The sequence below is a fragment of the Pinus tabuliformis genome, chromosome 2_1 (assembly GCF_031772625.1).
Source record: "Pinus tabuliformis cultivar Carrire ecotype Pingquan chromosome 2_1, CPIR1, whole genome shotgun sequence".
Lineage (NCBI taxonomy): Eukaryota > Viridiplantae > Streptophyta > Pinopsida > Pinales > Pinaceae > Pinus > Pinus tabuliformis.
Window position 1 is genome coordinate 782,599,096 of NC_142299.1, and position 16,607 is coordinate 782,615,702.

Genomic DNA, 16,607 nt, shown 5'->3' on the forward strand with positions numbered 1-16,607 from the left:
GCAACTCAAATCCACTGCAGACTGATTTTTATTTTTTATTTTTATTATAATATAATACAGATTGAAAAAAGAAAGTGAAAAATTTATTTATTTCTCCTCCAACAATTAAACAACAATCTTTTTAATAGCCAAAAACTGTTCTGTAAACAGTGGACTTATAGCCTGTCCATTTCACCAACACAAATTTCCGAACAATTTACAATCTGCTGCAATTTCTGTAGGTAATTTCAAGACTGAGAACTTAGAAGCATAATACAGTAATAAAATATATCTGGTTGCTTGTTTTTGGATTTTTCTGCAATGCAAGGCTTGAATTCTGGAGTAACTCAGCGCAATAGCCACTTATTGCTTTGGAGATGATTCCCCTTCCAAGTTTTCTCCATTTATAACCAAATTCAAATTCATTCCAAAACCACTTGCTAGCATACAAGAGATAGACATCGGTGACGGTTTCATGAGATGGTGGCAAGAATATAAAGAACACAATGCAATATGCATTGGTCTGAACACCATTCATATATTGTGCTCCAATTTTTTTCCACTCGCCTTTCAAAAGGAGAGTGTGAGACCGATGGCTACATGTGCTGCCATGGAGTGATAAAATCCAAAAAGAAGAGTGAGTACCCGATGCAATCTCCACATGTGTCGCCCAATTGTTTATTGTGGTATGAGTGCTTTAATAAGCAAGATCTGATATATATTCTCTAGTTGTTTGCTCAATTATTTCGTGCGTTATATCATTAAATTTTAACACAAATGAGATTTGATCCAGCCACCTATATCATGATCTTGATTTCCACCCTATTCAGAAGCAACAGTTCTACCGTATGGTGACGGGTATTCTAAAGCATCAGTTTTAACTTCTAGTCACAGGTATCCATAGATAGTATTAGGGTATCATTTTAGTTCTTTGAAGCAAATAGGACTTGTTTATTCATACTAAAATTTCCACCATACTAAAATTTTTATTATTTTCTAAACAAAAGTATAACCTTTTTAGACTACACGCTTAAAAATTCTTTTAGGCCCACAAATAACAGAATCACTTCATCGAAACAAGTCACCAAACCAAACCAACACAATAGACAGACATTTGTGAATGAAAAGACTTCTCTGTAAATGATGGCCGCGCTAACACAACTTTTCTTGTGTCGGGATATATCTGTGGGTTCTCGGTTTTTGTCACTACTGCCTGTTTCGGTATGGCGTGCTCTGTACTCTTCCCTACCGCCTGTCACCGTCATTTGGCATGACTGTTATTCGAAGGATATCACCACAGATGAAGTTTTCTATTTTTGTTAGGTGGTTTTAGATCATGAAAAAATAGGAATTTAGCAGTAAAAAATAATAAATTTTAGATTTTTATTTGATTCCAACATCTCCTTACAATAATTTCAATAAAAGGTTGTTTGCTATGCGTAGAGGTAGATCTGCAATTCAGAGTTACTGCATGTTGGTTGAAATTTCTGGAAAGTTTATAATTTCATGTTTAATTATTCTGCCCAGGTTATACTCTTTTGCGTTTTATCCCATACATAACCAGATGGCGAGAGCTATTTCCACCTCAATAATTTAAATCTTCTTCATTACAGTTTCAATAAGCTTTGAAAATTTCAAGGGCAATCTTGAATTTTGAAAATTTCTACTTAATTTACGAAGAAAAAAGGGCATTCGAAAAGATTTGTTATCTACTACACGACTACTACACGATTAACTTATTCCTGCCAGTATTGCTGGCTGGCCGGAGATGGGCATTAGGATGGTCATGGGTTCAATCCCCAAAGCATGTTTTTCATGCTTAATAACACTACGCACAGACAACAGAATGAAGAACAACTTAAAGCTCTGAGAGGCCAACTTAAGTATAAGGCTACGGTTTTTTGGCAGGTTAAGCCTATTTTGCAAACAAACAGGCAGATTAATCGAGAAATACCTGTTTCAAACTAGACGGGGAGGCAACGCTGCATGCACTGCGGGGGATCACCCTATGTAAATTATGTTCGTTAGAGCTCCTTGGGAATTTGTTCAATGGTTCGATTGCTAGTGATGTGGGGACGAGCTCCAGGATTTTGGATTTGAGCAGAATATGACGGTGGTTGGTAACACATTTAAATTCCATTAAATGCGATTAATACCCATAGACCATCGTTGTAGTGGAGGCAGGCAGCTAGATTGGTAGAAACACAGCAAACATCAGGTCGTCGGAGCTTGGTGAGATGTAACATGCGATGGATGCATGGTCGGGTCGCCAGAGCTTGGCGAGATGTAACATGTGATGATGTAAGGAGGAGCTATAAGGACGCGCAGTAATGTTTCTATATAGGTGGAAATAGCTCTCACCGTGATCAAATATGATCTTACAAAGTGGTCTTAGGGTGTCAAAGTCAAATTTTGTCATTTCAGTGAGTTTTCAAGTAAAATTTGGTTACTAGGTATTAGGTCTAGGATTTGTTTTCACTTCTTTTAAGGTTGTTCAAATGTCGGTCCATGTCACCATTCAGATGAGTGTACCATCATTCAGAGAGTTTTCATCATCATTTCAGGTTCCAATGGGTCATTTTACACCTTGTTTGTGCTTCAGTTGTACTTGGGTAAGGCTCATTTCTCTCTCCTAGGGTTTTGAAAGTAATTTCTCTTGGATAGTCAAATCATCAAAATCCCCTATCCTTAACGTACTTTCTTAAATACTTCTCATCACTGATATCCTTCAAATTCATCATTTTCCCACAAACCCTAGCTTCTTGCTACAATTTGACAATTTTTTAAGTTAGGCCTATGTTTTGCCCTTTTGGACCTCTTCCCCTCACTCAATATTTGAAATTCCACTTTCCCTTACTTCCTAACATCCCTCCCTACTTTCAAAATTTTTTTCAATAATTTAGAAGCCCCTTATCCCCTTCATTTCACTTCATTTCGACAAATCCCTTGTTCCACACATTAAGATAGGTTTTACTCAAATGATGTTTTTGAGCATGAAAAAATAAATTTGGAAAATGTGAGAGAATTTTTTGTCCATAATAGGCCAAGGAAGAAACACCTCCTTCATTTTTTACACAGGTGTCATGGTTTTAGAGAAATGTCAAAAATACAAATTGCCTCAGGAGAGTTAATGCACCTTTGCAGTGACCTTGGGAAAATCAATATTTCTCCTAGCTTGGTTGGCCAAATGACTTGTGTGATGAGTGAAATGATAACTAGACGCAAAGATCTTTCCAATGAGCTATCATGAGCTCAATTTGGAGTTGAGAACGACCTTCAAAAGTTGACTGCAACAGTGCTCTGCATTTAGGCAGCCTCATTTTGCACATTTTGACCAGTTTTGGGAGATTTCACTTTTGACATGGGCAAATGAACTCCAAATTGAAAACTTTCAAGTTGTGTTGGAAATTAGACTCAATAATATTTCCAATGAGCTATCGCATACCCAATTTGGACACTAGGAAGGCCTCCAAAAGTTGTCTGCAAAAGGCGTTGTGTACCTGGCAAAGTTTGACAATGTAAAATTACAATGGCGTTGCGCATACAAAAGGCACTGTGCACCTGTGTGAGGGCACTGCGCACCTGTCAAACTCTTCCAAATCACTCCAATTTGCCTCAATTCTCCAAATTTTCCTCTTGACAAGCAAGTAACACAATTATTCTTGTTTGAAAAATGGTTTTTTGCATCACTCTATGGTACTTGTGTTTATCAAAAACCAAACCCTAGTTTTCACCAAACCCTCTCATATACTTTAAAGCTCATTCATAGATTGTTGTCATATCTCATCCATTGGTTGTCCCCCTAAAACCCTATTCCCTCATATAAATTTCCCTAGATCTCATCTCTTCATACAAATTTCCTAAACCCTATACTTCCTCCCCAAAACCCCACATACTTTATTCACATACATCCCAAACCCTACACTATCCCTAAACCCTACTCACTCCCTAAATCTTATCCACACTCCCATTCACCCTCACCTACTTTCCTATTCAAAATCTCTTCATACTCATCATACCCTCACTCACCAATCCATCACTCCTCATTGACCATAAAGACAAACAACAGTACAATAATGGAGAGGGACAGTGAGTATGAACTTGAAGAAGAAACCCTTAGTGACAGTTCCATGGAGAGACTTGAGAAGCAAAAAGGAGCAAAACAAATTGGAAATCCTAGCTGATGCCTCATTAGCTCATCAAAGCAGTGTTTGAGGGTGTCTTGTGCCAATTTTGGGATAATTTTGATAAAATTCTGTAATTTTCAAATTTTGAAACACAGGAAATACCAATAGGTGCGCTGCGCTTTTGTTGGGGACACTTTCTTACAAAAAAGTTTATATTTTTGGAACCAACATGGAAAAGTATGGAAGCTCAAAAATGGCTGAGAATTTTGGACAAGTTTTAAGTCTCCAAAAGGACCAAAAACACCCAAAAAGTGACCTCTCTGCCACTTTTTTGCCACACAGGAAGTAGTCTTGGGAGAATCAATTTTTGGAGGGGCAAATGGACTCCAAATTCAGAAATTCAAGTTGTTCCAGAAAGTAGACTCACCAAGGTTTCCAATGAGATATCTTGCACTTGATTTGGGCTTCGTGAAGCCTTTCAAAATTGGTCTTGAAAAAGCGCTGCACATAGGATGAATTTTGCCAGTTTTGCTTGATTTTCCAGATTTTGCCTAGTTTTCTCTACAGTTGACAGTTTCTTCCTCTCTTGGTGAAATTAGCATGGTTAATGATGTAGCATGATGTAATTATGGATATAAAACACTTAATAAGGTAGATACATCAATTCAAAGGTGGTTTTGAACTAAATGAATTGGTTTCCTTGGTTTTAGAGGCAAGCTGTTCCACTGCCTATTTTTTTGTTCCTGTTATCACCCCAAGAAACTCTCATAGGTTGTATCTCAGAGATGCTTGGGAACATTACAAACTCAACAAAATGTTGGAAATGGATGAATGGAAGGAATGATTCTTGTCCAAGCCAGATAACCACTTCTACTATGCTTAACTCCAGACATGGGTGAACACCCCCAGACTACAAGGCTTTAGACCACCAATTACTCACAGTTTGAGGATTAGGTGAACATGGAGAATACTGACCACACCAAAAAATTCAAAAGACCATGTGATGGTCGGTTGCAACCAGTAAAGAGGTCTGCAAATCTATTTCCTAATGCACAGACAGGATGACCGCTCTCTGGCACTAAGTAAATAGAAACCTGCATAACACATTCAATGATACATACTAGACTTCAACACAAAGGTGGGATGATAGCACCTCTAAATGATAAATATCAAGAGCACATGAACAAATGCATGACAAGCACAGTCTAGAACAGAATAGAAGTGGAAAGTGAGCAATTAACAACAAAATAAGCTTGTATTAGCTGAAAATGAAGACCAGACGCTGCAAGTATCACAGTAGTTACAGTCTCCAGAAGTTGAACCTTACATCAAAACAACAACCATCAACCCTGATTACATCTGTTTTTTGGGTATATATAGAGTTTCTTTACAAAAATGCTCTGCTACTTTATGCGTGGAGGGGTCATAATGGACCACCAACCACCTTAACTCTTTGAAATGGACCTCTGCTATGACCTGCTGCTTCAATGAATGAATTTGACATTCTCTGGTATTCTGTTGTCCTTCTCGAACAGGTGGAGTGTAGTATAGAAGACATTCCATGACTGATAAATGCTTGTAACTGCTCGAGGCACATCCTTTTCTTCTCGGCCACTCTATTTGTTGAATGCGGTGGTTGAAGATTTGATACAAACAGTACCAGGACTGGTTATGCTCGTCCTTCAGATGCACAGAGAAATTAAGGAGCTTGGACTTCTTGGCGGGCGGACGAACTGAATGGAGGAACGAGGCTGACCGTCAGATTGCGTAATTGAACGACGGAGATTGGTTCACAAAAACTATTGGGAGACATGAGATCGGGATGGACGAGGGCCATTGGATCTCATATGGTCATATCCAACGGTGATCGGGGTAGAAGCTACATGAAGTTTATCGGGTGCGGAGAGCAGGGCTAAGCAGTAAGCGGTATTCCCCGCACCGCTTTCGGAGGATGGTGATATTCGTACAACGGGCGTGCGATCACAATCATCGCTCGACACGTGGCAGATGTGATCGACGGAAAACTGCTTTCCCTGCGAGTTAACGAGTGGTTAGGTTATGGCAGCGGGGGAAGCGGATGCCATCGGATCTGGGTGGTAGGTGATCAGATGGCAGAGAACAAACGGGCAAGTTACGCGGTAAGGGACTGTTGGATCCGGGTGGAGCGATCAACGGTTGTGATCAACCGACGATGACGGGTTACGGTGAAGGCTTATGGAGGCGTATAGAAGTGTGAGCGTGGGTTATATGGGTTTAAACTTTGCGCCCGGGGACCCGAGGGGATATGGGTTTATAAAGGATTTTGGAGGAAAACAGGGACAGCGGGAGTCAAGAGAGTATAAGGAAAATGAAGGGGAAGAAGGAAACAGACTGCTGCGAGCTCCCTTTTAGCATAATCACACGGCCAAGCTAGTATTTGGTCCTCCAAATGCTGAAGCATGTAGCAGAGCTAACACTGGCTCCTTCTGGGGATGAGATCCTCCCTGTGAGGTCTCAAGAACTGCAGACCAATGCCTTCATACAAAACAAGCTTAAAAACATTGCCTAGTATTCCATTGGGCATGGAGTCTAATTAAGTCTACGCTAAAACCTGTAAAAGAAAATGCTTACAATCATTAAGGCCTGAGAACCTTAAACAACATAAACATTCAAAAACTGGCCATCCGCAGGACCATCAAAATTGTTTCCCTTCCTCTCGGCCGGTTTATCAAAGAGCTGCAAAACTAGATTTATTTGATCATCTACCTTGAAAAGTTTAGGGAATTTGGCCTTATCAGGTATAGATGATTCAAATTTCATTCCCTCTCTGTGTGTTCTCATCCTCGGATGTTCATCATGGGAGCCTTTGTACACTTGATGAATAACAATGGTAGCTGTGTACTTGTTTGTGTCATCTGTGGCCTGCACAATTAGTATGAATGGTGAACCAATGTATTCTTGTGCGGGGGACACAGAGACCTCATCTACTCCTTCATCTTTCTTAGAACAATCCACATCCAAGGAGGAGTCCCAAGATTGTGCACCCTCTTCCTCTGTCATCTGACAAGCTGCCTTTTCAATCTGTGTGGAGGCCACCTGAGCAGGCATCAAAATATCAAGACTGAGATGATCAGTATCAGCCTTGGGCTTTGAATCATGGCCTGCCTCAGAGCCTAGGAGGCAACTAAGAGGGATTGTCACTTGAACAGACAGAGAAGCATAAGATGATGGGGAGCTTTCTCCTCCCTTTTTGATCACTGGACTGGGGATATCAGCAGGTTGGTAAATTTTCAGATCTTCATAGTCATGTGAGGATGGGTTGGCTTCAAGCTCAGGGTCTTCGAGGATGGTAGGATATGCTGTTGGTTGCTTTTGCTGATGAGCTTGTTGTTCTGCAGGTACAACAAACTCACGAGCAGTGCCTCTGGATAATGCTTCTTCATAGGCAGCTCTAGTTAAAAAAGGAGCACAACCCTTATCTCCCAAACCATGAACCTCCTCCTCTTCTTCAGACTGCTCTTCCTCCATGACTATACTCTGAAAAAGGGTTTTCACCCTTTGATCTTCGTTTGCATTTTTGCTTTTCTGCAAAATCTGCAACTGTTCCTTTGCTCCTTTATATGGATTTGAAATTGAAAGAGTAAAGGTATAAGGAGCTCCTGCTACCTCAAAGTACTGATCAGCTTCTAATCTGGAAACTTCAGTATGATAATAGAGCAGATCTCTCTTATCCCCCCAATGCTTTAGAAACAAATCATCTAAAGCCTCAATGTTTGTAATAGACCTAGGGGGTAATTCTCTGAACCATTTTCTAGCTTCCCCATCTAGGCTTTGGATAAAAACCCTCATCCACACATCCTCTTCATAGATATCCAAGTTATCAGCATAACAATAAAAATACTCTAGATGCTCTTTAACTGTTACTCCTTCTGTACCCATAAACTTAGGCATATATTCCTGATAATCTCCTGTAGGCATGGCATTTAAAGCAACAGGCAAGACAAAGGATCCATACCTATCAGCTACGATTCCTTCTATCTTTGTGAGGGCTTGTTGGCCTGCCATGACTGGAGTTAGGTGTAAGGATACTGGTAGACTGAGTGGTATGAAGCAATGCAATGGATGAGAGAAACAGAGGAATATGATGGACTGTATGGGAGGCTTTCTTTGGACTGAAATCTAAAATGGAAATGAATGACTAAGGAGCTTTATGAATCTCTAAAGGTGACTTTCACTAGCAGAGATACATGGGATTTCAAAGGCTTACCTGGTCCTGATGCTCCTTTCTACGATGCTTTCTTCTGCTTAACGATCTTCTTAGGATTAGGCACTGGGTCAGCTGGCGATTTCTGAGGATTTCTCTGAGCATACCTCACAAACTAAGCTAGGAGTGCAATGTGGAGTCGCCAAAGGTTGGTCTTCCTCTAGTGGAGTCACCAGATAGATGATTACAACCAGGAATGTGCCTAGACTTTGTCTATAATCAAAATATGGAACTGTGTCGTCTCCCAGGGAAGTTGAGATTCAATCTCCTCTCCCCGGATATGACGCCAATTAATGTTATCACCCCAAGAAACTCTCCTAGGTTGTATCTCAGAGATGCTCGGGAACATTACAAACTCAACAAAATGTTGGAAATGGATGAATGGAAGGAATGATGCTTGTCCAAGCTAGATAACCACTTCTACCATGCTTAACTCCAGACATGGGTGAACACCCCTAGACTACAAGGCTTTAGACCACCAATTACTCATAGTTTGAGGATTAGGTGAACATGGAGAATACTGACCACACCAGCAGATGCACAAGACCATGTGATGGCTGACTACAACCAGTAAAGAGGTCTGCAAATATATTTCCTAATGCACAGACATGATGACAGCTCTCTGGCACTAAGTAAACAGAAACCTGCATAACACATTCAATGATACATACTAGGCTTCAACACATAGGTGGGATGACAGCCCCTCTAAATGCTAAATATCAAGAGCACATGAACAAATGCATGACAGGCACAACCTAGAACAAAATAGAAGTGGAAAGTGAGCAATTAACAGCAAAAGAAGTTTGTATTAGCTGAAAATGAAGACCAGATGCTGCAAGTATCATAGTAGTTACAGTCTCCACAATTTGAACCTTACATCAAAACAACAACCATCAACCCTGATTACATTTGTTTTCTGGGTATATATAGAGTTTCTTTACAAAAATGCTCTGCTACTCTATGCGTGGAGGGGTCATAATGGACCACCAACCACCTTAACTCTCTGAAATGGGCCTCTGCTACGACCTACTGCTTCAATGAATGAATATGACATTTTGTGGTATTCTGTTGTCCTTCTCGAACAGGTGGAGTGTAGTATAGAAGACATTCCATGACTGATAAATGCTTGTAACTGCTCGAGGCATGTCATTTTCTTCTCGGCCACTCTGTTTGTTGAATGTCGTGGTTGAATATTTGATACAAACAGTACTGGGACTGATTATGCTCGTCCTTCAGATGCACAGAGAAATTAAGGAGCTTGGACTTCTTGGCGGGCAGATGAACTGAACGGAGGAACGAGGCTGACCGTCGGATTGCGTAATTGAACGGTGGAGATTGGTTTGCAGAATCTATCAGGAGACATGAGATCACGATGGACGAGGGCCATTGGATCTCATATGGTCAGATCCAACGGTGATCGGGGGCGGAAGCTGCACGGAGTTTATCGGGCAGGGAGAGCAGGGCTAAGCGGTAAGTGGTATTCCCCGCACCACTTTCGGAGGATGGCAATATTTGTACAACGGGCACGCGATCACAATCATCGCTCGACACGTGGCGGATGTGACCGACAGAACACCGCTTTCCCCATGAGTTAACGAGTGGTTAGGTTATGGTAGCGGGGGAAGCGGATGCCATCGGATCTAGGTGGTAGGTGATCGGATGGCGGAGAACAAATGGGCAAGTTACGCGATAAGGGATCGTTGGATCCGGGTGGAGTGATCAATGGTTGTGATCAACCGACGATTACGGGTTATGGTGAAGGCTTATGGAGGTGTATAGAAGTGTGAGTGTGGGTTATATGTGTTTAAACTTTGCACCCAGGGACTCGAGGGGATATGGGTTTATAAAGGATTTTGGAGGAAAAGAGGGATAGTGGGAGTCAAGAGAGTATAAGGAAAATGAAGGGGAAGAAGGAAACAAACTACTGCGAGCTCCCTTTTAGCAGAATCACACGGCCAAGCTAGTATTTGGTCCTCCAAATGTTGAAGAATGTAGCAGAGCTAACAGTTCCTAGTTTAGATGTTGTTGAAACAGCTCCTTGACTCATGGATTCGACCTCTGATGGCTAGCATAGGTGGTTTGATGCCTATATTATGTACTTTCTTAGTCATTTGTAAAGGTTGGACTCTTGTGGATGCTTTGAGCTTCATTGTAAATCACTTCTGCAGTTTGGCAAGGAAATGAACTAGGGTTTTGCAGCATTTTGTGGGATTCTTGTGGTAATGTGTCTTGGCATTGTTTCTTCCTTTGTTATTTAGTTTCTCTTATGTGTATACGTGTCAGCATCTATTTCTTTCTTCATAACTAAATGAATCAAGATAAATAGGTGGAATCCATTGATATTCAGTGCTCTGCCTTGATGATACATTTAGTTTTTAATGTTTTTTGTTGTTTGAGGAGGACTCATGAACTTTGCATGCCCTCCCCAACTCCTCACTGGTCTTAGACTTACCATCACACTCAATTCAAAGTGCCAAAACACCTACCTACCTCGCCCCACAGAATATCCTGCAAATCTGAGTTGATTTCCTGGACCCAAAGCTGCCTTCTTCATTTAATCTAGCAACCAACTATCAAAATCAATCAAAATCCTCTGACCTAATATACCTAGCCTAAAATCAACATTTCATTTCAATCATCTCAAGCCCTAGTTGCCATATTATAATTTAGATTGACAAGGAGAGAGCCCTCTCCCGACCTGGAAGGGCTAGCTACCAAGTTAAGCGTGGTTTGATGTTACCCGAGACCTGCCTTCCTTCAGCCTAAGGTCAATCTAGGCACTAACAAAACCCTAGGATGATGAACTTTGATATTAAATGTTATGAAACTTAGACCTTAGAAATGATAAGAAATCAATAGTTACAGTCTTGTTCAAGGGAGAAATCTCCTTCTATATTGAATACAATGTACAAGACGAGATTTGACTATCCTAAGGCTATGTCTCCTTAGTATATATTGGAGACAAAAGGTACAATTATAATAAAATGGGATCATGAGAGGCTATAACCTACATAACAATATAACAATAAGAATGAAATCACTTAATATATAGGGCTTCATAAGGGGTTTAATTTATGGTTAACATGGGGCTTATATAGGAATTAATGCATTATGTCAAACATTTTGCATGCATCCTTGACATAAATATAATCTTGGGCCAAGAGGCTTGGCATGGTTTTTCTTGTACACCTCCTTTCACCTATCCATGCCTCTTATCATTCTCACACCTGTTGATCAAAATCCATAAATCTTCTCTCTCTACTTTGAGCTTAACATTCCATTGGTGCAAAACCCATTTCCATAACAATCCATTGATCCATGTTCACCAACAAATCTTCCATTTTGAGCTTCTATGGCTCAAATATTTGGCCATTGAATATCTTGTGTTTTCATTTGCAACCTAATTTTAATAATTGGTAATTGGCATCTTAATTATTTAAATCTATCCTCATTGAGTTGGAAACCACCACCTAGAGAACCTATGTTGATTTCTTGACATGGACCAAACCATTATGTTTTCATTTGCAACCTAATTTTAATAATTGGTAATTGGCATCTTAATTATTTAAATCCATCCTCATTAAGTTGGAAACCACCACCTAGAGAACTTATGTTGATTTATTGACATGGACCAAACCAACCCTACTCTATTTGTCATTGTCTCCTTAAGATAGATTGTTATGTGCATTCTTAACTTTGTCATCACTTATGCTTATTGCTCTTCATCATGTCATGTCACATTGGATAAAAGTACGTGATATGATTAAATCATGTCAAGGTAATTACTTGCTCTTATATATTGATCTTAGTTATCACATCTCATCTTTCCTTTTCATCATCCAACACATTATGTGAGTTCCTCTTCTTCTTAGTCCATGCTTAAATTATCTTGCACCATTACATGGTTGCACTTTGGTTCAGCTACCACAATGCCCATGTGTCTTCTTGATTTTTACTCTCCATGTCACAATCGTTGTACATTGTATATAGGCCTCCTATCCCATCAATTTGATGGTACACCTTAATTGTTTGTTTCATAAATATCCACTTTAGCGATTTAATCATGTCCCTCTCTAACCTTAATGTTCCCAAACCAAAATTGCTTTGTAATCTCACTTTACCCTACATGTCTTGATAATGGCTTAACACATCTTTGTGTATCCTTTGTTCATCCTTAATAACTCACTCTTTCTCTTTGCAAAATAATTTGGTATATTAAGAATATTCTGGTATTTTATGATTCAATCCTTATAGTTATGTTTTTAACTCAATTATATTACTCCTATCTCTTTATGTGTAAATTTAATTAAATCAATGATGTTATGAATTTGTTTATATTTTTTTATAATTAAAATTGATGAATTTCTCTTTAATATTATAAATGTCATTATAACATATATATAATAGTTTTTTTCCCAAAAAATAAATTGTCATTTCTTTTAAAAAATAGAAGGCAAATTGCATTTATTATCTGCATATTATTTTTACTAAGAAAAATGACTATTTGTGTTTAAATATTAAATGTAAATTACACTTATTACCTACATGTTACACTTATTAAATATTGTAAATACTAAAAGAGCATTTGTAAAACCATACAAGTGTATACATTTTCCTCATAAATTAAAAAAATACCATTGATCTTATACACAATCTAAACATATTTATTTATTTATTTTCTTTTTTGTAAGTTTGGTAGGACTACATCTTCATCGTGTCCAACTTTACACAATCTAAAAGGATTTATTTATTTATTTATTTTCTTTTATTTAAATTTGGTAGGACTACATGTTCATCATGTCATCATGTACAACTTCTCACTGTGAGAGATAGCACAAGATTTGAACCCAAGACTTCCGATTCGTGAGACTTTATTTCCAAGATTTGAACCCAAGACTTCCGATTGGTAAGACTTTATTTCCACCACCATTACCAATTAAACTATCCAAAACAAACATTTATTTATTTATTTATTAAATTACAATATAATTTCTAATTTTATAATAAAATTTATATAGTTTATTTATTTATTTTATAAATAAATTTTTTAAAACACCTTCTAAAATTATAAATTCAATCAAATTTAAAAATAAATATACAAAAATTATTACATAATAACACATTTTCTAATAAATAAAACAAAATAACCTTATTAGAAATATTAATCATATACATGCTTCAGAATGTTATAGATTCAAAATGTCATCTTATATCACAGCCAAAACTAAATAATTGTCATGTATTTAAAAATATGTGTTTGTACAGCTATAAAGATGCCTTTTTAAAGAATGCTTATACATTCCCAAAATTTTCTTATGCATTTAAAAATACTTTTCTCGTGCAACAATATAGATGTCCCTTTAAATAATTATTATACATTCCCCAACTTTTCTTATATAAGAACAAATATATGCTTTAAAGAATGGCTATATATATATTCAAAACCTTTTGTTATGGAAGAATAATTTAATCACCGACTTAATTTTTAATACAAATCCATGTTGGCACTTTAATTGCAGAGGATCCAATGCCTTGAAGATAAATAAAGAAATTATTTTATATGAGGACAAAGTAATTCTTTTAGTTGAGGACAAAGTAACTTTTATAAAAGAAAATATTATTGGCTTTTAGCACAGAGTACCGCATATCAAAGACCATGTTATCTGAATAATAACATTCTGGGTAAAATATGGTGGACATTCCAAAAGACAAGATACATGAACACTTTCTTTTCCACGCCTCAAAACAAACAAAACAAAACAAAGCATCAAGATCAGTCCACGTAACACATGGGATTGGACAGCTTGAATGTACTCTCCCCAACAGAGCATCCAGTCAAATCACTCCACCGATCACCAGAGTTCCCTCGGATTCTGAACCCATCTTGCTCAATCTTCAATCTCTTCTCACACTTATAAACCGTAGCGCTCTTCCCATAATCTTCCAGGTCCCTGCACCACAAATTGTCCATTGACCTCATTCACACAATGCTTTTCCATGCATTATTCAGACATTTTTATTTAAATCGCAGATTTTAAAAATATCTAAAAATTTCAGTACACAAAATGCATGTTAATCAAATTAATATAGTTATTATATGTTTGATTCCAAAGTATTTTTAAAATCTATAATCAAAATAATTTCAACAACATTACTCAGTTCAACTAAAATAAAAGTAAAAATTTTAGATTTCAAAATATTCCTAAAATCTATAATCAAAATGCTTTGAACAACATTACTGAGCACAACAAAAATACGACTCGAAACTTCCCAAAAAAGACATGGATGGTCGTAGTGATCACCTCAATAAAAACGCCTTCCATGAATGATAACCAGCTCGGGCAAGATTCTTCTTAGTTGCATTCCTCTCGTAGTCATACCTGCCTATCAATAGGAAGATCTTAAACCTTAATCCAAGCAGATGGGTGTACAATCTATAACTGGTAGGCAATGGAGGGACCACTGCCAGCGCTGCCCATGCTATAAAAGAAGCATCGTCAATCCCCTCTCCTCTGCAAACCAAAGGTGAAGAGGAAGTAAAAATCATAAAAAAGTATGTTGAATTTGTAATTTGTTAGAATAATTTGGCCAAGGCTAATATTAAATCGAGGGATTATAATTGTAATATTAAGGGTAATTTAACTATCTTAAATTTAACCAGAAAATATATCCAACAGAGTATGTCTAATTAGTCTAAAGCTAAATATACCGATAATATATCCAACCATTAGTAAACCAAACATACCTAATTCATTTTAACTGATAAACTACAAAAATCAAACCTACCAATAATATATCCAACCATCCATAAATCAAATATATCAGATTCATCTTACCCAATTGATGGGCTGCGAAATAAGCCAATCTTACCCAAATTGATGGGTTGCGAAATAAGCGAGATTCGAGAGGAGTGTCTCGTCCACGTCGAAAACCCAGGCATCCTTCCCATCGCGTGAGAGTTTCAGAGTGTTAGTGTAGGCTATGGATTCGTGGGCTACCATGTGAAAGTCTTTCAAATATTGGCTTCCACTTTCGACCATATATTTTTTCACGTATTCCACACCACTTCCGACCATATATTTTTTCACGTATTCCACGTATTGAGCAGGCACCACGGTCCAGGAGCGCAGAGTGTTTGTTTCTACACCGAACCTCCAGGCTTCGAAGTCGTGTTGCAGGGTCTCTTGCTTCACCTCCCACATCTCCTCATGGTCCGTGGATTTATCTGATATTACCTCGCTATAACTCTTAGCTGTGGGGGAGTGGATATTACTAGGATATTGGTTGCCCAAGAGTGAGGGCGAGTCATTGAAGACCTGGGTGCCAGTGGTGTTGGGTTGTAGAGTGCACATGAGATTCACATAGGTGTGGTGGTGGATGAGCGGAAGAGAAGCCATGGAAGATGAGGATCAGATCCTGGCAATGCTAAAATGGCAACCCAGAATCCCAATATCCCAATGGCAACGCTAAAATGAGTTTTCTCACCAGCAGAGGCAACGATAGCCAGAACCACCGTAATCGCGATCAGCACCGAACTCGTCCGGAAGCTCATGCTGAGCAAAGAAACTATAACTGACCAAAGCTTCTTTCAATTTCAACAAAATATGGCAGCACAGGTTCTGAGATTCAAAATCCCAATCTGGAGTGCCCATTATACAATTCAAAATTTGGTGGCAATTAATATCAGATGGTAGATAACATATGATACACGACATGCCATGATACACATGCCGCTGGTTTCAATGGGAATCAATACAAACAATGAGATGGATGATGGCATCATGCATATCTCCATCACTATGGAATCAGAATCTGTTATCTGGAGAACGGAGCCGATGTCAGAACCCATCTCCCAAGATTGTCCTTAGAGTCTCTTAAGAGGGCATTAATGGAGCAATAGAGTTGGAAATAGCTCTTGCCTGCTTAAACCACATGTGACCAAACCAAAACAAATACAAACCATAAATGAATACGTGCCAACCGTTTAATGCAAAGGTTAAAGTTGGTTTATAATAACCAAAAGCACACATATATATATATATATATATATATATATATATATATATATATAGGTTTAAAAATGTTTGGTTAAAAAAAAATATCAGGAGGTTTGTAAAACAGAAGTTTTGATATTTGTGGAGGGGCAAGATTTGAACTCCTAACCTCCTCCACAATAAATTAACCATTTACCAACTATGCCAAACCAATTCTTGGGTAACTCCACCAACCAAGTTATTTAAGAACTCAGTGTTTGTAGC

The 16,607-nt window shown here is 38.3% G+C and overlaps 1 protein-coding gene across 1 annotated transcript; it reads right to left on the reverse strand.

Annotated features, from left to right (window-relative positions):
- Nucleotides 1–14,122: 14,122 nt before the first annotated feature.
- LOC149202900 (acid phosphatase 1-like) lies at nt 14,123–15,746 on the reverse strand. Its single transcript, XM_089401722.1, has 3 exons — nt 15,220–15,746; nt 14,652–14,861; nt 14,123–14,300 (listed from the first exon to the last, which is right to left on the reverse strand). The coding sequence occupies exons 1-3, from the start codon at nt 15,744–15,746 to the stop codon at nt 14,123–14,125; spliced, it is 915 nt and encodes a 304-aa protein (XP_089257848.1).
- Between the last annotated feature and the right edge of the window lie 861 nt (nt 15,747–16,607).